Source organism: Stegodyphus dumicola, chromosome 10 (genome assembly GCF_044657685.1).
Source record: "Stegodyphus dumicola isolate Sdum_Otavi_A_Nest chromosome 10, ASM4465768v1".
NCBI classification, from domain to species: Eukaryota; Metazoa; Arthropoda; class Arachnida; order Araneae; family Eresidae; genus Stegodyphus; species Stegodyphus dumicola.
This window is the reverse complement of record NC_140777.1, coordinates 33,003,841-33,027,238: the sequence shown is the minus strand read 5'-3', so window position 1 is coordinate 33,027,238 and position 23,398 is coordinate 33,003,841. Positions and strand designations below refer to the sequence as shown.

The 23,398-nt window shown below is 27.8% G+C and overlaps 1 protein-coding gene across 4 annotated transcripts in view; it reads left to right on the top strand.

The window, feature by feature from the left end:
• LOC118190930 (XK-related protein 6-like) overlaps positions 1–18,872 on the top strand; it is a 60,272-nt gene extending 41,400 nt beyond the window's left edge. For 2 of the 4 annotated variants that reach the window (XM_085824852.1, XM_085824851.1), the window contains one exon: positions 9,093–13,188. In XM_085824852.1, the coding sequence (XP_085680978.1) occupies positions 9,093–9,709 (617 nt within the window). In that variant the 3' untranslated portion in view covers positions 9,710–13,188. The other 2 variants (XM_085824853.1, XM_085824854.1) reach the window with 2 other exon arrangements.
• Positions 18,873–23,398: the final 4,526 nt, after the last annotated feature.

Here is a 23,398-nt window from a genome sequence, read left to right as displayed (position 1 = left end):
ATTTCTTATGACAGCGTGTCAACAGTACTTGCTTGCAGAAAATAAAATAAAGTAACGATATTATAGAAAATATTAATACCTTAGTTGGTACTTATCGTACAGTTATTTTCTCAGTTCTTGCACATAAAAGTAGGCTATTTGAAGTATATGTATTTAACTTTGGTTTCTTCATCAAGAATGAATTTATTCAAAGTACTTCATATGAAACTCTGATCAAATTTAAATTCCTATTACTTACTGACTTTCTGTTGTAATTCTGCAAAAGTTGGAAGTTGCTTTCTTAAAGCAATTCTTAAAGATCAGTCTGATTAGTTTGTGTTATGAAAACTCTCTTTAGTCTTATTGTAAAAAATAAAAATAAATAAATAAATAAATAAAAGCCTATTTATAGTCTTAATGCTAACTGCAGTGGAGCAAAAAAATTCAGCATCTGCTAAAACACTTATTCTGTTTCACAAAACTGAATGCAGTACTTTAAATGGAATGAAATTTAATCATTTAAGTATACTTGTTAATGTTTTGAAAAGACGAGCTGTAGATATGGATAAGTTATTTTACTCAGCAAAAAGAAAAAGTATATTATTTTTCACACCTTAACAAACATGTATATACGTAAAAAATATAAATTTAAAGTTAAAATAATTAAAAGATGTGTAAACATATTGGTATTTTCCTTTTAGACCTTTAATTTTTAATTATTAATTTCTTAAGGTACCACATAATTGGTAATTCTTTTTGGACATTCTTCACTTTACTTTTGGTTTTGACTTTTACCCTTGCTTGCATGAATGACGAAACACGAATTGAATGATTGAAGAGTTAGGTTTGGAGGCAACTTCCCCTTGATAAGTCTGTCTTCTACCTGCTCAACGGTCATTCACTTACGCATTTTTAAAAAAAAATTTTTAGATTAATTTTAATTTGCTAAATTGGTGAATTTATTTTTATGGTTTGGTTTTGCACTTGATTTACTTATGCTATCTGAATTTAAATGATATTGTAGATTAGTTCCAAAATTAAATCTTTTATATATTTGCACATTTTTAAATTATTTTAACTTTAAATTTGCTTTTTTTACGTATATACATGTTTGTTAAAATTTAAATTTCATTCCTTGCAGCAATAGCGCAAAGAATTAACTAAAAAACCAATGGAAAAAACACCAAAAACGCATGGAAAAATACTAAAAAGCCAATGGAAAAAACACGAAAAAATGCATTTAAAAATACTAAAAAAAAATTTAAAAAACACCAAAAAATGCATGGAAAGAATACTGAAAAGCGAATGCAAAAAATGCATGGAAAAAATACTAAAAACCAATGGAAAAAACACCCAAAAAATATTAGTTAAAATTTATAATATTTCAAAGACATCATGGCATCATCATCAGACAATAATGGCCTAGTTGTCACTACTGTATTTTTAATACTATTTTTTACATTTTATGGGAGTTAATTGTACTAGAAATTGTGGTAGTGTATTTCATGTCATTTCTTTATCTATAATAATTTAATTACAAATTCATAAAAATTAATGTTGGTAAGTGTTGTTTGATCTTCAAATAATTGTTGTTTGCCGTGTTATTTTTACTTCAATTTGTTACACTCTTCCCTTCAAGCCATATAAGTTGTCCTCAGTTTACAGCTTGCTGTTGTTGACTGCCCTCTGGAAGGAACAGCGCATGCATCAGGTTCAGCTATTATTCTTGGTTACCCCTTCTTCAAACTGAAAGTAGTCTTGCACTTTGTATGGCTACTGCGCAGATACATGGTCGTTACCTGTGGAAGAGAAAGGATTATCATCATATGAAGTTAGCGATCACTGGTGTAAGAAGATGTAAGGACCGTCATGCCTTGGCGTGAATTTAGAAATTTGATGCTTCTCAACATTACTAACGAGGTGAACTGTAACCCACACTTTGTCACTTTGTTTGAAGAGAGAAGCTTTCTTTAATTTCTAATCAGCATAGTGCTTATGATTATTCTGGCTTTACTAACGGGGTGAACTGTAACCCATGCTTTGTCACATTGTTTGAAGAGAGAAGCTTTCTTTAATTTCTAATCAGCATAGTGCTTATGATTATTCTGGCTTCCCTCTGTTCGTTCTATTTTATAAAATTGGCAAATTTCTTTAGATATGGCGTTATCTCAACAACAAAATTATAATTTTCGACTTGTCTGAACGGTGGAGTTATATTTTGCTGTGTTAAGAACAACTTTGATTGCTGATACCTTCTTGCTCCAGAAAAGTATGTTCATTTCCAGCTAACAAGAACAAACAAAGCTTAAGGTCTTTGTTTTTCTTTTCCATATAGCGGATTTCTGCGGATGGTAAACTGGACTTAAGGTTTGCTTAGTTTTCAAAACAAAACAGCACTAATAAATTGTGCTTCTTTGTCACTAATGACGCATCTAGATAGATCACATGGCAGGAAAGCTTCTTCTATTAGTATAATAACACGTTCTTTAGCTGTAACAATGGTTAATGCGAATAGAAGATTGTGCCATGATGAAGGCCCATCTTTTTTCATCTCTTTGATAAATATCCAGGTAGATCTATTGAAAGAGATTCAAATTTTTGATTATAAATTGGTGTTTGCATTAGTCCAGATAGCTTCTGTGGACTGGGTTTGTAACGATTGCAGTCATGGCAATTCTTGATATAATCAGTAATATGTTTATGCTTACTAGTCCAGTAGTACCATTTATTATATATTCCTTTGATTCCTCAATGTCCAGCTAATGGAACAACATGATGCTCATTTAGTATTCTTTCTCATTCATGAAATGCAATTTTTTTTATTGGGCTTCTTTTGTATCTTTGTAGTTCCTACATTAATACTTTTAGTATGCCAACATAAACAGTCAAAAGTCTTTAATCCGGACTCGTCAGGACTTCGGCGATTCTGGATTATCGGTTTTTCCGGATTGTAGATCATCAGTTTAAATCTCAGTAAGATGGCATGCAGAAATTATAAAATTAAAAATATGAAACTGTAATTTGTGAAATAAAGAGCAATTATGATCTGAAGGGTATCAAAATTTACAAAAAAAAAATGCTTAATATTTATTTGTTTACTTTATTAAACATTTCTTTCAACATGCGCATGTGTAAAACATACATTACACATAGTCAAAATTAAAAAATTGCAACCAGAAAACTATTTTATGTGTATTCGTGATATTTATAATGACAAGGAATTTGATTTAAATCATGTCAAAGACAGAGTACATCGAGATAAAATACTACATTTAGTAAGGAAATATAAGCCGAATAAAATAAAAACGTCTACCCTGAAAATAAGGATAGTGCTGACAGATCAACTTCCAGTTCATTGTGCGCCGCGACGTCCCCCCTTTCCCCGCAGAGCAGTGTAAAATTGATAAACAGATTTCGGAATGGTTGGAGAAACAAAGGATATGCCTTTATCCATTTTTTGCAGCAATTCCACTTTTTGTTTGATGGACATCGAAACATGCTTTCGCTTTGTAGATCCTTTGGCAGCTCCAGAATCGGAAATTCTTTTTGGCATAATCGAAAGTTCAAGCTTACATTTACAAAAATAGTCTGCAAAAAATAATAAGCCGGATCCAATTAGAAGATTAAGGAACAACGCAATCTGCAACATTAACTGAAATAGATAATTTTAGCTTAGCTTATACCGTCCGTTATACATTAAACGCGCATGCGCAGAGAGTTTGTAGCTTTGAGGTCTGGATTATATATCATTCCGGATAATGGACGTCCGGGTTAAAGACTTTTGACTGTATAGGTTTTAAAATATTTTTATGTGAATTTAGTGCACATGAAATGTACATATTCAAAAGCAAAACATGAAACAAAATAATAACTCATTATATATCATTTTCTACTGATTGTTTGAAATAACATTTTTTAAAAATGCCATTTTCAGAACATAAACTGTCACAAAATAATTTCAGTAATTTTGAATTAGTCCAAAATACAACAACTTAGGACTGACTATATTTTTATACCTTTTCTGTTCTACTTTCAACAGATTCAAAACAGAATTAAGATTTTGTTTAATATGTATTAACTATATTTGACATTTATTTTCACTTTTTTCATATGGAAACTTTCATAGAAGGAAATACTTGCATTAGAACTGAAAGCAACGTATCCAAATATTTATTTATATAAATTGCTAAAGTAGTGGGTGCTACCACAGAATTACATATTTAAATTGCAGCAGTGTTTGCTTAACAACTTTTTATTTACTATATATGAAATATATGAGAATATAATTATATTTAAAAATTTATCTTTCATAACAGAACCTTAGTATGCAATGGAACTCGTACAGTATGATCACTGTGATCGTACTTCATATAAAAAGATTTAAATTCAACATAATATATAACTGATTTGGAAAATTTCTGAACTTTTCCTTTAGCTGCAAATTTACTTAACATATCTTATACCAATCACACAGTAAAACTTCCAATTTTTTATTTATCTGAATCTTTATTATCTTTTTTAAATGTAGTTTTAGAATAATTGTTAATCTCATAAAAAACAGTAAGATAGTGAATTTTGTCATTTGTTAATGGAACTCAAAGTATGCAAATTGTGCTTCTCTCAAGTAATTTTTAGTAGAATTTTCCTGGTTATTTTTTCTGTGATCTGTATTGTTTTAATGGATTATAGACAACTGTAGTATTTTTTTTTAAATGTAATTACTTTCAGTAGATAATTTTTTTAAATTTAAAATCTGTTAGTAGTATATTCTCAAGTTTATCCATTGATTATATGCACAATAATTATTAATTTTTCCCATCATATTTATAAACACTATGCTAAATAAAAGCTTTTTTCTCCTGCTAGAATTTGAACCCACTTAAGTTTTCAGAAAATTACAAAATGTAATGAAAGTGGTTTAAAAGCATAATTTTTTATTAAAGCCATATTTTATAATTAAAGTCATATTATATATAGTTAAATAATCTGACTTATACAATATAAAGTTACTGTTAAGTGAAAATTATCAGTTTTTACAACTTGTCTGAAGTTATATTGCCGACTTCTAACATTATAAATGTTACACAGAGCTTTATTTATTTATTTCAAAATTTGTTCTTTGTGCAACTAAACAATTTTAATTATTCGTACTAATGCATGATGGTGATCAGAAACCATGACTGATTCTCTTTTCACTTGAATATAATTAAGGATATTTTTGAAAATACTGCATATAACTACATGACTTTTATATATATCATGTCAAATACTTCTAAGAATTTGCATATTTCTTTTATGTTTGAAAAATTATCACTAGAATTTCAGATTTCTCATTTCATAAAATTATATAAATAATTTGCCATTTTAGTTTAACTATCCACGTGTTTCAAATGTCTTTTTAGTTAGTAGCATTTTACCCATCATATTTTTCATTAAAATGTTTGATAATATATTATTCATCTTCAACAGTTGATCATAAAATACTTAGGTTTAATACATTTATATGTCATCTGTGGACATATCAGTTTGTATTATAAAGAGTTTTATATTTTCTTTGAGTAATCTTGCTGTAATTATATAATACGAACATGTAAAAGCAATTCTTTACAAAATACAAATTCTGGAAATTAAAGCCCTTGGAGAAATAGCCAATGTTTCTTGGTTTATAAGTAATAGTACATTGTGTATGGATTTTAAAATCAAGGCCATTAGAAAATACATTTTGAAAAACCATTCATATATTTTACTGCAATATTAAATGTCACCAAAGCGCAATAACTTCAAAGACAAGAGACCACAAGAAAAAACATGCACATCCAGCCAGTATCCTTCTTTTGTAACAATTAGTACCATTTTAAGGTCATGTTGACAAATTTAAATGCCTTTCACAGACATCCACTGTAATAATTACACTTAACTTTTATTGTGTGCAGTGAAGTAGAGACTTTAGCTTGTAAGGTGTTTTTTTTGGGGGGGGAGGGGGGTAGTGGTAATATATCATTAACTATAACTACAGTTAATTACCACTACCCCTAAATTACCTACTTAAATTAATAATTAATGATATATTCTAACTATACTACAGTTAATCAGAATTCATCTTTATTTTTAGAATAAACAGTTTTTACCTTTTTTTTTTTTTTTTTTTTTTTGTTTTGTTTTGTTTTCTTCGTATGGGCTGGGGGGAAAAAACCTTCTTATGTATACTTGTTAGTTTTCAAAACTAGTTCATTTAGTACTATAACATTATTGATCAGTTGTGAAAATGTTAGCAATGATCTCAAGATAAACATATTAAACTCGAAACTTGATTCATAGGACATTTATTAATACAGCATTTTAAAATTATAATCTCTGGAATACTGGTGTTCCACAAACAGTCACAAAGTATTCTTAAAAAAATTCTTGAAACAGATTAGAAAATAATGAAATGTTGTCTGCTTTTATATAATTAAAAGAAATTTAAAGAGAAAATAAAAATTTCACTTCCTTTTGCAATAATGTATTTGTATTAGGTAGGTTTTTTACATTATGCTGTAACAAAATTCAAATATGGAAACTGACTTAATGCTGCATCTGGTATACGAATTCAGGTTTCTGACATTATACCGAATTCATAATTCAAAGACTCAAGTACATCAGAAACATTGAAAACTGAAAAAAAGGGGAAGTGTGTAATTTTTTATATTACTTGATTTATTTTATATCTCATTCCTTGTAAAATTAAAAATTTAAAAGCATTTCTTTTATATAAAAACTGGAATAAGTGTTTATTTTGTTTTATTTAATATATCTGTGTTATCATGTATTGTAACTAAAAACTCAAATTTAATCTGGGTTCTTTAACGATTTTAGAATTTAAAAGTGTCCCTCAATGAAAAAGTTATGGAAATGCTGTATTAATATACCTATTCTATACTATAAACTTTTTTTAAAACTATTTTTCTAGTCCTTCTCAATCTTAGCAAATAATTTATCCTCAATCTCTTCCTTCTTTCTTAGAATACCAAAGCAAAACTTTTTACCAGTTACTCAGTTTTTCCATAACATACAAAATCACTATAAATTATGTTTTAATTTAGGAATCCTGCCACTCACCCTTTTTGTGTGTATGGTTAATAAATCTTGTTAGCAAGGAAAATGTACTCATTGTAAAACAATTTTGTCTGTTCATTTGTGTGTAAATTAGACATATTTAAATTACAATGATGAAGTTTTTGAGCATTTAAAATAGTTAAATGTAAAGTAGCTTAATCTGTATTATTTGAAAATATCTAATTGACGGGCTGGTACTTACATATTAACGCAATCATTTTGGCGCAATTTGTCGATTTTTTTTTTACTGATGAAAAGATAAAAGTTGCTTACCAAGTGTAAGATTTTTTTTTTTTTTTTTAGATTTCCAAACTCTCACTATATATCAGTAAGTCGGTAAACATTATCGAGATATGAAAAGAAAATGCACTTTAGCAATTTAAAATACAAAGTTGAATTATTAAATAAGGATTACATGATGCATTAAAAAAATAAAGCACTTATATTCTTCTTCAAATCTTTTCTGTAATTTTTCACGTTTCAAAAATGCACAGCGAAGTCAGAGAATGGTGGACACTCGGCTTCATGCAAACCTCAGCGACAGCAGTTATCCAGAAAATGCATTTCTTCATCATCATCTTTAGAAAATTTTTAGTAAAATTCTGTATTCCTGCAGAAATTTTACTGCAGTTTCTTCCATTGTCAGCAAATTCCATATTTTTTTAATAGAACAAACATCAGAATGAAATTTTTTTTCTCTCGATTCATGTAAAAAACATTTCTCAAATTACGTACACTGTGGGGGGGAGGGAAATGGGACAGTCCTATATCTCCTGTTTTAAAGGGGTGATTGACAAATTCAACTTGCATTTTTCATGTCTCGAAAGTGCGACTTAAGGATATATATTAAATTTATATATAGCATCATTCTAACATAGGTATTTTGACACAAAATCGAACTTTTTCTGAAATGACATGCCAATTTTTTTCCATATTTCGATTCTACAACTCAAATTATGCCTAAATATAAAATGTTATAAAATTTGGTGCAAAGTTTACGGAGAAATTAAAAAATTTAATTAAAAAATTTATTTTGGTGTATTTTTTCAGTTTTCACCAAAAATAATTTACTTGATGAACTGCTTAATTTATAGCAATCCAATTTATAGTTTTGTTTCCTTTTCTTTTATACATTGTAAATGAAAGGGTAAAAGTCCTTCATACTCTCAAATAATTTTAAAAAAGTGTGTATTATCGTTTGGCGTTATTATTGCTAAAAAAATGTGCTAAATTTTAAAACGCTCTAATATGTAAATTCATGTAGATCTTATCTTAGAAATTTTGAATAAAGAACTGTAATTTTCTGCAGGTGTGCCAAATACATCTACTTTAGGATGATGTTAAAAATTTTGTAGGTTGTAATACAAAATTTTTTTCAAAAACTTTATAAATATATTTTAAAATACAAATTTTAATAATAAATTATTAAAAATGTGCGAATTATATTTAGGTTAAGCCTAAATTTCGAATTCTGGAAAAATGAATGAAAGGAGTTTAATAAAAAAGAGATATTAATAACTATATATATCAGATTCAATTAACACTGAGGAGCTAAAATTTTGAGAGCTATTTTTTTAAAAACTACTTGTGCGATTTTTACAAAACTTAACAGTTTCACATAATTTGAGTCGTAGAATCGAAATATGGGAAAAAATAGGTATGTCATTTCAGAAAAAGTCCAATTTTGTCTCGAAATACCTATATTACAGCAACACTACATATAAATCTAATACATATCCTAAGTCGTGCTTTTGAGATATGAAAAATGCAATTTGAATTTCATCAGTCAGCCCTGCAGAATGAAGAGATATAGAACTGTCTCTTTTCTTTCTTTCTTTCTTTCTTTTTTTTTTCAGTGCACATGCTTACCAGAGTTTGTTACATTCTGAAAATTTGGCAACTTCTACTAAGGTGGTTGCGTTAATACATAAGTACATGATAGGTTTATAAGATGTATATTACACCTTTTCTAAAATTCTTGCTTAAAGTTTAATCATTTTCATTATCTTACTTTGTAGTTATTGCTGAAATTGTGTCCATCATCTTTTCACTTAATGCTTTGACTGTTGTCATTGTTCATTTTGAGGTCAACAGTAAGCATCATCCTAGCAGAACAGCAAGATCAGAACAAAGTCCTGAAGTAAATGATTTATGTTGTGTCATAGTGGAATATTTATGGTGGCTGTTTTCTATTGCTTCACGAGTTCTTGCGCTTGCATTTTTTGCTTCTGTTTTCAAATATTGGGTTTTTGTCATATGTGCCATTCATGCTGCCACTTTATCAACTTGTCTGATTTTTAACCATCCTAGTTATTCACTTAATAATTTTATAATAGCTATATTCATGGGTTTTGTATATATATTTTGCTTTGTAGAATATAAAGTTGATTTTGGAACACTGGGAAAAGTTATTGGACTCTATATCTTATATTATGCTTTTACATTCAGCCAGAATATTTGTATGATATTATCAGCATATTTCTTAGCTGTAGGGGATTATTTTTACCATCTTCCTATTGTAATAGTACATTTTGTGTGTTTTTTCCTTGGAATAGTGTTTATGCTATTTTATTTGGGAATGCTGCGACCATTTTATCTGTATTTAATTAATAAAAGTAAGCTTCCAGTAGCATAATTAGGTTGTGTGTGATAATATATAGTGCCAATTAATGTTTTATTGCATGCCTGCCATATCATTCTTTTATTTAATATTCACAGTTTTATTTGCTCATTCCTGGTCATTCCATTTTAGTGTATGCTGCACTGTATGTTGATTTTTAGAAATGTTAATTTTTAGTTTATATTGTGTGTATTTGATTTCTGTGTGTTTCTTCTGTCCACTTAAGGCATCAGTTTTTTTAATTATTTTTTTGGCATAAATTTATGTTCTTTTTTTTTTCTTCTTGTTGTAAAATGTTATTCTGTTGTTGATTTTTAGTAGAATGTAAATTTCATCCCCCCTTTTTTTGTGTGTGTAAAGTATTATTATTATTTGTAAAATAAGCCAAAACATTGGGAAAACTCTCCCATCTTGTCTGATATACCTATACTAAGGTAGTAAATGAAATGAGGGATACTTGATCACAGTAAATTTTATGATAAATCAATCTTTCTGTTATGCATAATGTAAATTTTGAATTTTTTGTATTTTTATTGTTCACAGAAAATTGGAAATGAAGGTGTTATCAAAATAAAAAAAAGTATATAGGTATTTTTTCATGGCTCTGTAAGGAAGTGTACTCCGTTAATGATTTTCCTGAGAAAATTTATTGCATAAACATTTTAAACATAAGGAGCGTGATGAAAAACCACATTTCATGAAGCCACTAGCAATTTAATTTGCAGTAATTTCATTCAGTAATTTTATCACTTGGCCACCTAGTAGACATTTTAATTTCAGAAAGCCCTGTGGTGCATTTAGTGGATGTGCTTTTCAATTATTAATGTTGGCAAACTTTGTCTAGAATCTTGTTAGCAACTCAGTGAGACTATTGAACACTGGGAATTTTTAGTCTGGTTTTTGTCTGGTAAATGTTATTGGCTGCTTGATTTCTTTTGTGGCTTCCTATATGTGCAAAATGAATATAAGACAGTCTTTCTGAGAAAATCTTCTTTGAAGTCATTCTACACAGCAAAAAGCTCTTGAATACTTCTTTTCTATAGTGAAATATCTATTTGCCTTTGCACAGTTTTTGATTCTTAGGAGTATTTGTAATCTTGTATGTCTATCTACTTCAGGCTAAAAATTTCTTAATAAACAATGACTGTTCCAGCATCAGAATATAATTAACTAAATTTAGTCAATTATATATATAATTAAACTGTACTTTCATTCAGTTTTCATGGTTTCTACAACTGAAGCTGTTAACATTCTTGGAATTTGTTTACTTCCTACAATGAGAAAAAAAAGGAAAATGTAAATTTTTTATACCTTGGCTCATTTCTGTTATCTGTCGTAATGATGTCTTTATCTGTCGTAATTGAAACTTTTTTTTAATAATTGGAAGAATCATGAAAGCAGATGATGAATAAGAAAGTATAATTTACTGTTTCAATGGTTATTTCATAAAATTTTAAATATCAGTAAATTGAAATGGAATGAACACAGTATCGAATATTTTCCAACCATTTTTTTGCCATAAGTTATTTTAGCAAGTGAAAAGAGGGGAGGGAAATTATACAGTCAGATTCATTTTTAATAAAATCTTAATGAAAATATCAAAAATCATCATAAATATCTGTTATAATTTCTAAGACCTTTTGTTTTTTAACTGCCCAGTAACTGAACAACCTTTCTTTTTTGCTTTGATTTCAAACTAAAACTAAACATAAGTAACAGTATTTTTGTTCATTCCATTTTTAAAATCTTGGCACTCTCATGCTACTATATCAACTGATGAAATATGTAGAGTTTCAGTTATCTTGCGTATCATATAATACACAAGATAATAATTAGTGCCAAAAGCAAACAAGCTGTTATATGACAAAATACATCCAATATAGTCTTCCCTTGGTAATCCTTACTGCAACCCCAAATATGGAGATGGGATTCTAACTGATCTTCCATTACTTATGGAGTACTTTGTTGGAAAATATAATTTTCATTGCTTTGTAATTCCTTGAAGCTGTGCATATTATAATGTAGCACAATGCAGTTTTTTTTTTTTTTTTTTTTTCTCTCTCTCTCTTGGAGATTAAGTTAAGATATCAGTATCCCTTTCTTTCATACCCATGGAAGAAAAGAAAAATCACTGTAAATATATTAAAGCTACTTATGATACACTTTATTTCTTTATTAAATGTTAAGTAATGCCTTACTGTACATTATTTATTAATCAAACTGTATTACAAGTATGTATGTTACATGGTAATATGAGATGCATTATTTGATATTACCCTTCATACAGAACAAGGAGTGTGTTACTTGCAGTTACAGAAACTTTATTGTACTGAGGTTTTAAAATATTGATTAAATTTAAATAGCATTTTTAATTATGCCCATGTCTCTACTATCCATCTATACATTATTGCTATGTTTCTACAACTTCTTTTTATCATTATGTATAATTTTACTAGTACTTGTTAGCTCAAAAGGGGATATTAGTCTGGAAATGGGATTTGGAGCATATCGCTATAAATGTCAATTCACTTCATATGGCTCATTCACTTTTCACATTGTTGCCAACAAATTGTATCGCCCTGTATTATTTTTAAAGAAATTAATTATCAAAAGAATCTACACTTATGCATGTATGTTCCTCGTATTGTGAAACAACAGTACCTAGAGCTATCAAATTTTCAATAATGATATCCTTTACCTAAACATATACATCTGGAAATCTGAATTTTGAATTTGTTTTATTATTCATTTCAAATTTTGTAAAACTTTAATAAATTTTTTATTAACAAACTCAATGATTTGAAATCGAGCAGTGGCAAAACTGTTTGAAATAAAACATTTTTGTGTTCAGCATGTGACACTGTTGCCATACAAGAAAAATTTAAGATATTCATCTTTCAGTTTTAATTAACAAACTTACCTCTATGAAAGCAATGTGACCAGAAATAAAATATTTTTATCTTCCATATGCCACTCCAGGCTCTACTGAATGTTGCCATTCAGTAGAGCCTAAGATTCATTCAAATTTCATCTGAAAATGTTATGAGTAATAAACTAAGCAATTTGAAAGTGAACACACTTCTGAAGAATATATTTTCTACTTTTTAATAGGATTGACTTAAATAAAGACGTATTAGAATTATGAGATGTCTAATTAGAAATATTCAATATTTTTATGAAATTACACTATCTAGACTCACTGAAATCATTATATACTTTTACTTTTTTATATAACTATTTTAGTAAGCTGTGGCTAATTTTTAAAGAAATAATATAGCGAATACAAAAATATATATGGCAGCTTCTAACACTCTATTGGGAATTCTAAAAGATATGCTGTTTTTAAATATTTTGTGAATGTGCTGTTGAATTTGTGGTGTAAATGTAAGGAATGTGATATTTAATAAATAAAATTAACATGCAAAAAGTTAATAGTCAAAAGACAAACAAAAAAAATTTTTTTTTTTTTTTTTTTTTTTTTTTTTTTTTTTTTTTTTTTAGGAAAGCTGTTTCGCTAAGAAAACTGAACATTGGTATGATGAACTGAGAAAAGACTGGGGGGGGGGAATAGAAAAATGTGTGCGAACATATAATACTGTAAAGGGAATTCTAAACATATGCTTCTGTTAAAAATTTTGTGATTTCGCTGTTGAACTAGATGTGGCATAAGTGTGAAGAAAACAATGATTTAATAATAAAGCTAAAAAGACAAAAAAAAGAAAAGAAAAGAGCTGAAAGCAGTGATTAGTAGACTATGAGCTCAGTAAGAGTGGAAAAATCCTTAACAAACCCTTTTTGGGCGACCATTAAAATCTGAATTTTTAAGATTTTCCTTAAACACTATTCTGAAATAACATTTTTCTTTCTAAGCACTTGAAGATGCATGTGCTTTAAATTTATACAACATTTTAGTTACCTTGAGACTAAGTAGAAAATTTTAGATTTCTAAAACTTTTAGTTTGTATGAATGTTCCTATTCAAATTTTTTTTTTTTTTTTTTTTTTTTTTTTTTTTTTTATGTCTTCCAGATTTTTACACTTAAATGTACAAAAACTGATATATTTTTTTTTTATTTGTTATAAAAATACTTTTTGTGTTAGTTATATATTATTTTATACATATCGTTTTATAACTGTATAGCTTCTATTTCCTGAGTGTATTTGTTCTCTAAATAATTTTAATTTTTAAAACATTGTGTTTGTTGATAATATTCTACTTCTTATCTATGAATTTAAATCTGTGTATATTTAAGAATTTATTTTTCATTTATGTGTAAACTTATTCTAGATATGAATTATTTGTCTGAATAAGAAATTTGATCAAATTCCTTTATTGTAAGTGTTTTGTAGTTCAGTGTAAGGAATAATTGCATATCATTTGGACCTTGGTTTCTAAAAGTGCTCACTTTTCACCGATCCATGTACATATATTGCTATAGAAAACTGCTATGATTTATTCTTTATTAAATGTGTAGTAAATGTTTTATTTGATTTTAATTTTTTTTAATTATATGTTGTTGCTTAGTGTTTCTGAATTATTATGTAATGCAAGTCAAAACATTTGCTTTAATTGTGTAATGAAAAGCATAATCTGCATCTGTAACTTAATGCTGCTGTTTATTTTATTTTATTTTATTTTATTTATATTTTTTTTTTTTTTTTTCCCTTTCATGTGTGAGTTAATCATGTGCTTTGTGAGTCATGTGACTAATTTTGATTTCACACGATTCCTGTAAATGTATTCATAGTTTTGTTATTGAAATAAGACTGATTTGTAAAGATAGTTAAATAAAGTATTATATTTAAGAACTGTACAATATTACATTAAGAAAGAGAGACTTATGTGTTTGTATGTGTTGTCCCTGTATTCTTATTTGTTTAAATGTATTTTTATGTATTTCCATGCTGTTGATTTAACATTTGCATAATTGTTCATAAATATATATATCATTCTAAAAAATGTACAAGAACAGTATGGAAGCCTTATTTGTTCTCAGATTCTATGAAAAGTATATTTAGTAGCTTATTGATTCTATGAAAAGTATATTTAGTAGCTTATTGTGAAACAACAGTACCTAGAGCTATCAAATTTTCAATAATGATATCCTTTACCTAAACATATACATCTGGAAGTCTGAATTTTGAATTTGTTTTATTATTCATTTCAAATTTTGTAAAACTTTAATAAATTTTTTATTAACAAACTCAATGATTTGAAAGCGAGCAGTGGCAAAACTGTTTGAAATAAATAAAAAAAATAAAAGAATTTTTAAATAAAATAAAATAATTTTTATGGATATTAATTTTTATATTTAATTTTTCTTGTTATATAATGCAGGAAAATGTTAGTATAATTTGTATTATATTTCTTAAATAAACCCACTTGAAGAAAAATCTTATTATTAATGTTGCACTAATTAACAGATTATTTCCCAAAACAGGTTGTGTTGTTCCTAAATTATTCATTCAACGAATATTCTGGTAATAAAAATTACTTGAGTAAAAAAAATCCTAAGAATTTAATTGATTACATTTTTTTCTGATGACTGAAATTTACACTCTTCTGTAATAAAACAAGGTTGTTTAACTCATTGTGAGATTAGTATTTGAAACAAATCCCTCAGTCTACCTCAGCTGCATAAATAGGGTTTTTTGTTTTTGTTTTGTTGCTTGAGTGAAACTAGATATCTTGATAACTTTGCTGTGAATTTAGTTCTAAGTACTCTTTTGAACTTGTTGGTAAGCTAAAGGTTAAATAAACTTGACGGTCAAGATATTACAACTTCTGTATTTTTAATTATATTCATGTGCATATATAAAATTTGTTTCATTGACAAATAGATTATTCTAATAGTGTATTTTGTATTTTAAAAAGCGCTGTAATTATTAATACTGTATTACTGTTGGAAAAATACACACATTAAAGAAGTACTAGGTATGTGAAGTTAATACTGGTTTAAGGTTTATTAATTAAATCTGCTTTTAGGCTACAATGTAATAATGAAAGCAATAAAGTTGATGCTCATTACACGAGTAGTTATTATAAGAAGCAATGGTATTCTTCTGTTATTGAGACCGAATTCAGAAATGTATGTATGTATGTATGCATACCTACACAGATATATGCACATACATACATACACACTTGCATTTCTGAAATGCATACATTTCTGAATTCGGTCCCAATAACAGAAGAATACTGAAGCAGTTGCTATAAATGGATTTTTAATATGTCATCAAGTTAGGATTTTTTGTACCTTTCCATAATCACTATAATGAAAAAAAAAAAAAAAAACAAACAATAAGCATGGACTGTATAAACAGTAAATGCACTTTTGTAAGGCATGCCCATATAAGGTGATACCACAGTTTTAAGGCACGTACGAAAGGTGATCTGTAGGCTTCCTAGATCAAGATGTATATTGTTAAATGCATGTTTTTATCTGAAATGAAAATTAATGTACTGCATAAAATTCAATTTTGTCTACCTCAATATACAGTCAAAAGTCGTTAATCCGGACTCGTCGGGACTTCGGCGATACCGGATTATCGATTTTTCCGGATTATAGATCATCAGTTTAAATCTGGTAAGATGGCATGCAGAAATTATAAAATTAAATATATGAAACCGTAATTTATGAAATGAAGAACAATTATGATCTAAAGGGTATCAAAATTTACAAAAAAAAAAAAAAAAAAAAAAAAAGCTTAATATTTATTTGTCTACTTTATTAAACATTTCTTTCAGTATAAGTTGTTTAAGTTGCTTTGTTTTTTATGTGATAATTCTCTTTAATTCTATAAACAGACATAATTTCTTGTTCAGTTACAAAGTTCCTCTGTTCAAGTCCTATAATTGCTGTGTCGAGAATACCGACTAATTTGTCAATCGAAATTTTTTCGTTTTCAATAACCTCTGTCACTTTCTTCGCTATCGGAAGCGAATTATAATGACGAGGAATTTGATTTAAATCATATTAAAGACGGGGTACATCAAGATAGAATACTACACTTAGTGAGGAATAACAAGCCAAATAAAATGAAAACATCTGCCCAGAAGATAAGGATAGTGCTGACAGATCATCTTCCAATTTATCGTGTGCCGCGGCATTAAAGATAAACAAACGATTAGATAAACAAAGGATATGAATTTATCCATCTTTAGCAGCAATTCCACTTTTTGTTTAATGGACTTCGAAACATACTTTCACTTTGTTACATATTAGTAAATATATATCAGAAATTCTATTTGACATAGTCGAAAGTTCAGGCTTACTTTTATAAAATTGCTCTAGCAGTCTGCAAAAAATAATAAGTCGAATCCAATTCGAAGATTAAGGAACAACGCAATCTGCAACATTAACTGAATTAGATAATTTTAGCTTAGCTTATAGCGTCCGTTATACATTAAACGTGCATTGGTAAACGTATTTTGCGCACACGCATGTTCGCTTTGACGCATGCGCAGAAAGTTTGTAGCTTTGAGGTCCGGATTATGGGTGTCTGAATTAACGACTTTTGACTGTATATTACTTTCTGTATCAAATAATACAGAAAAATTGTGTAAAAATATAATTTTTTCATGCGTTTTGTTTTTAAACAGTTTACAGTTATTTCTCTTGCTATTACAATAGGTTCGCTAATTATCTTTGGCACATTTTATTTTAACTGTTTTAATGTTAAATTTGTTTCCAAATCATTTAGATTTATAGAATGACTTCTGAATAATCATGTATTTCTTGATTTAAAATGAAATGAGAAAAAAGCAGCATATCTGCCTTTTGATTTTGTCAGTTATTGATTTTTTAAAATACAAAAAAATTTTTTATCATTTATTCTTATTGTATGATATATTTAAAGAATATTTTAATCGACAGAGTGGGTGGAAGATTGAAATTTTATGTTAAATTTTAATGAAAATGAGTGCTTTAACTTTGTTGTATTATATTTGTGAATTAATAAGTGTCCTATTTTCTTGAACCTGTTTTTATTTATTTATTTTTTTTTTAATTCCTCTAATTACTTTCTCAAGTTAGAAAGTCAGTTTGTTTGTTTGTTTTTTGGTGTGTGTGTGTGTGTGTTGCTGTGTTTTATTTGTTAAAAATGTGTTTAAACCTTATAATTTGATGGTAATAGGTAATATCAACAAATTGCATTCTTTGTGAAGATGAAACAACTTGTAGATAATGGCTTGGTTAGTATTTTGAAATATTTATTGTTTTTTTAAGTAAAATATTTACGGAATTACTAGTGATAGTCTTCCAAAGTAATGTACAAATGGAACTTCCATATATTTCTGTTTTACTGGATGATTCATTAATCAAAATGATTTTGAATCAGCATCCCATCCTTTTGCCTTGATCATAAAAGCCCACTAAATGTGTCACTCTTGTGTCGAGTATATGCTTTTCATAGTGGCAATAATGTAGAGTTGCACATTGAAATATGTAAAGTTCCTGTTTCTTCATCATTATTAATTTATTTTTTACTGTGAAAAATATAATGATTAACATTATTAATGGGTCTTGCTACAAGAAAAACATTTTATGTTAAAAAAAATATTGATGATAAAAACTACTAATCAATGTATTTACTTTTATCATTAAGACTACCCTTTGATTTTTTTTTTTATACTTAACACATACATTTAAAATATTTTAATTATATTGCTGGTTGTAAGATTTCTTGAGATTTAAGCATAAGAATTTGAAACAGGAACTTAAGCTACAAATATTTGCTGTATACATTTAGAATCTTTTTATTGTATTCAGATTTACTGAATCAATTTGTATATTATTATTAATGCATTGAAGACATTTTAAACTGATACATTATATATACTTTCTACATTTTAACATTCATTAGTAAAAAGTAATCATAGAAATTTTATACTACATGATCATGTGAATGTCTGAATTTTTTAATATGCAAGCAAAAATGCAATGGAAAGAAATGTAAATTTTAAAATATATGCCAGTGATTGATTTGAAACAAAGTAATTATATCTTTGTAATGTTGCAGGTTGTGTCTGTGTTAATTGAATATAATGGTATATTTCTATTAGCTGAAATGAAATTTGTATAATTTTTGTATTATTTGTATTAAGCATTTTAACTTTAGAATCACCATTTTGTATGAGAAAAATATGGATTAAATAAAGAAAATAGTGTAGTTAGTTATCATTTGCTATCTTTCATACATAGACCTTTTTGAGAGGGGGATTTTGGGGGATATAGTTCCGATATGTAGTTTTAAGAAATTTTGTAAATGCTTTCTAAACAATGCAGTATGGTGCATAAAAATGTAAACTCATTAGAAGTCTGCTGTTATATAAATATCAATATTACGTTTTATATAAACATTTTATTCAGTATATGTAAACTGGAAATCAGCCTTTCAAAAAGGTAATATATTTACAAACTTCTTCAGTTTTGAAGGTACATCCTTCAATTTAATTGCCATTAAAGGAAGAAAAAATAATTTGATTCTAAGCAAATTGATAAAAGTAATTGATAACCAAATAAAGTAAATCAAATAGAACATTCTAGTAAGAGTAGCAAATTTTTTTAATAATCAGTTTCAATTCATTAACAATACTATTATATTGAAATAAGCATTTTAGAAAATTATTATTGATTAATTAGTAATACACTTTCTTTTTAATGGCATTTATATTGTGAAAAATGTTATCTTGAATATAGAAAAAATGGGTTACATATGTAGAAAAGAAATTAAAATACTGATAATCTTATAATTGTAAAATAATCAGCAGTTGTCAAGACTTATTTAATTACCATTGTTTGCAATTTTTTTTAGAAAGTACAAGAAACACAGTGACAAAGAGTCAAAGTTAATTTAGCATAATAAAACATTTTTACAAGTTTTCTATGTTATTGTAGAAGTATAGGTTTATCAATGCTGGAGATGTGAAAAATGTGCAGTGTTCTTGCCAGAAATCAAACTTCGGACCTCCCAATTAAGCATCGGATGTGCTTCCAGTTACACCGCAAAGGTATGTGGAAAGGAGGGAGAAAATACTTTATGATATATATTTTTTAATTTTAAGAATAGAGGTTGATTTAGTTGTTAAAACAATGAATGGACATTATACATTTAGCTTTTATCATATGGAACTCAAGTCAGTGGTCATCACACATGTTTATCAATTTGTATATTATTATTGGACTAAATTATATATTTACTTTGGACCAAAACTTGAAAACATTAACCCTTGTAGAATGTGATAATGTTTGTTTAATCCATATGCAAAGCATAGAGAGCTAATCTGCCTAAGAGGACATGAATGATTTTTTAAGGGAAACTATATTATTCATATTATGCATGAGTAAATCACACATGTGCCTAAGTAGTTAACTTAATTGTGATTCAGATCTGGGTGAATGTCAGAGCAAAATTATCGAAGGTTTCCTTTGCTAGGAAAAGGAGCTGTAATTTAACATTGACTATAATATGAAGTATTTCTATCATGAATGCATATATTATTAATTTGAAACAATTTTTATTGAAATTTTATGACTTAAGAAAGTTTACTAATTACTGCTATAATATGCCATAGCTTTTTGAAATTGTTTCAAAGAATATCATCAGAAGCAGCTGTAATTTTAGATAGCTACCCAGGTAAACTTCATATAAGCCCTTGTGTATATATATTTCCATGTAGTGTTTAGTAGTAAAAACCTTTGTTAGTTACTTCAAATAGTTGCCTGGTTTCTGAAATAAAGAGGGCATTTTTTCCCTATACTGCAAAAATGTCCCATTAAATAAATTTGTTTACGGTGACATTATTGCATTAAAAAAATTATTTTGAAGAATTATAAAATGTAATATGAAAAGGAATTTGTATTTTCTAATTACTTATTAAAGAAGAGAAGGGTTACTAGTACTTCTCGTCACTTTGAGCTGCTTCGATCAGAGCTCTTAAAAATTTGTTATACGTTGCAGTGTACAAACTTGTTTCAGACCAACACTCATCACTATTTTGTTCATAATTTGAATAAATCAGAAGTTCTGCTCATCAATAGAAAGTTTTTTTTCTAGTATGTATCTGAAGAGATTTCATTTTTGAAAATATTCTTTCAGATTTGGCATTGCATTTAGATTTAGAATAAGAAGCTATCATTTTATGATTTAAATTTATAGAAAAAATTTTCCTTAAAAATTAGTGTTTACTTTTCTTCATATGATGTATCTTGCTGTAGCTTCTCAGATGACATTATTTCCTTAACCTTCTGAGCAGCACAGGATTTTAGATCTATCATGAAGACCGGTATTGAAAGAGCATTTATTAATTGAGTTTGTATAATTACTTATTTTAGTCTGTATTTTCATAACCTTACATTTATTAAGATGATATTTACATTATTACAGAAAGTAAGAAAGCAAAATATCTTAAATTATAAGCTAATATATGCCAAGTAGCAAAACTTCTGATGACCGGATAAAGCTGGTCATAATGATCAGATGGTAATCAAGCAATAAAATGACATAATTTCACTTATTAAGGAAAATTCTTTACATGTACGAGTCCTCAAATCTTTTTCTCATTACTTTTGCTTATATGAAGGTAAATTTTTGATACATTTGATTGCAGAAAAGCTCAATAAATGTATTCTTTATTCTATTGTTTAATTTACTTATTTAGATTTTTCATGAGTTTGTGTGTGAGAGTAACAAAAAATGTCTTATTCTTTAAAACTTCAGTAGTATCAACCAGAATTTTCATAATTCGCTTACAAATGAATAGTATGTTTCCTACAACAAGTTTGAATCTCCATTTTCTTTTCCTAATGTATCCCCCGTAATCTTTGTACAATTTTTACCTGAACTTTTGGAATATCTTATATCGAATCTTATATAGTCTTGAGTCAAATCACTCAAAAGTATGTGATAAACTAGCCACATATTGACACACCTAAAATGTCCAAATATTGCATATCAACAAAATTACAGAGCTGCAGTGGCATATTGTAGGCATACTATTACTAGCATAATTGCTGAAGTTTGAAAATATTTTTAATACTAAATTTTGGTACATCTACTGTTAGCCATGATGTTGTATATTTGTATGCATTATAAATAACATGAGCTAAATAGTTAACCAGGAAAGAGTTATTCATTCAGTTTGCATTTAAAAAAAATATTATGCTTATCATATTTAACACTACATTATATGCTACGAAAACTGATAGCTTTCAGTTGAATAATTTCAGTAAAGATTTCAGTTGAATGACAATTTTTCTTTTATTGTTTAATAACAGCATCCACTATTTCCTGATTCTTGCAAAATTCTAAAAGTGTCAAATTATATTCCATGCTGAATATTAAAAAAATTAGAGAATGCTTAATGTTGCTCCATTTGGATGTATCAGTAGCTACAGAAAAGTAAACACCGGTTGCTTTTAATGTATTGTGTATGGGCTTTGAATAGGGTGCAAAAATATTAACATGCAAAACTTTACCCTTTATTTTTCCATATCCAAGATTTGCAATTTCAATATATATATATATATATATATATATATATATATATAACATGTATTTGGAAAAGAATATTTATAGTGGTAATTCTTGTGATGTTTTGCACAGCTCTGTGGCTGTAATATTTTACTAAGCAGAAAGTCCTGTGGAAAATATCCCTAAATTCTTCAAAGCACTTCAAATTTTGATTGTTAGAAAACAAATGCCACAATAATATTTCATGTCTAAAATGGTTTCCTTTTGCAAATACAAATGCTTTCTCTCACAATTCAGAATAATTAGAATGTCGGATTTCATTTATGATTGCAAACTTGTGGGTATTTCATAGCTGCTCGCTGCCCTGCTAAATCACTGAATTTCATGGTTTTTTAATTTTTAGTTTTTATTGAAGAAAAGGTTTCTCAGAAATTAATGAAACTTAAATTGTCCAAATTACATTCCATTAACTATAGTAATTTTCAAAGCATGTGAGGGCTATCTACCTAAAGGGGTGGATGCCTTTGTGGAAGACTTTCTAAGGAAAACTGGCTCTTATCTACATTATAAATGGGGGGAAATCCAGCCTGTTTGCCTGGAATTGAGCCGAGGTCAAACTACCACGTTCATCAATTTCACGACATGGCTGCTGATGAAACTCATAATGTTTCTTACTAACTTTTATGACCTACATTGTCTTAATCTGTTTTATGCATTCGTAGAACTTTTGATGAATATTCAAGCAGCAGCATTTAATAAGTTCCGGACTTGTCGGGACTTCGGTGATAAGATGGCATGCAGAAATTATACAGTTAAAAATATGAAACTGTAATTTATGAAATAAAGAGCAATTATGATCTAAAGGGTATCAAAATTTACAAAAAAAAAAAAAAAAAAAGCTTAATATTTATTTGTTTACTTTATTAAACATTTCTTTCAATATAAGTTGCTTCGTTTTTTGTGCTAATACTTTCTCTTTAATTCTATAAACAGACATAATTTCTTGTTCAGTTACAAAGTTCCTCTGTTCAAGTCCTGTAATTGCTGTGTCGAGAATACTGACTAATTTGTCAATCGAAATTTTTTCGTTTTCAATAACCTCTCTGTCACTTTCTTCACTATCGCAAGTGGTATTTTCTGGATTTAGAACCATACTACAGATTTCGCCATCCTGATTGATGATTGGGGCATTATTGTTGCAATGAAAAACTTCTGTTATATCATCTTCATT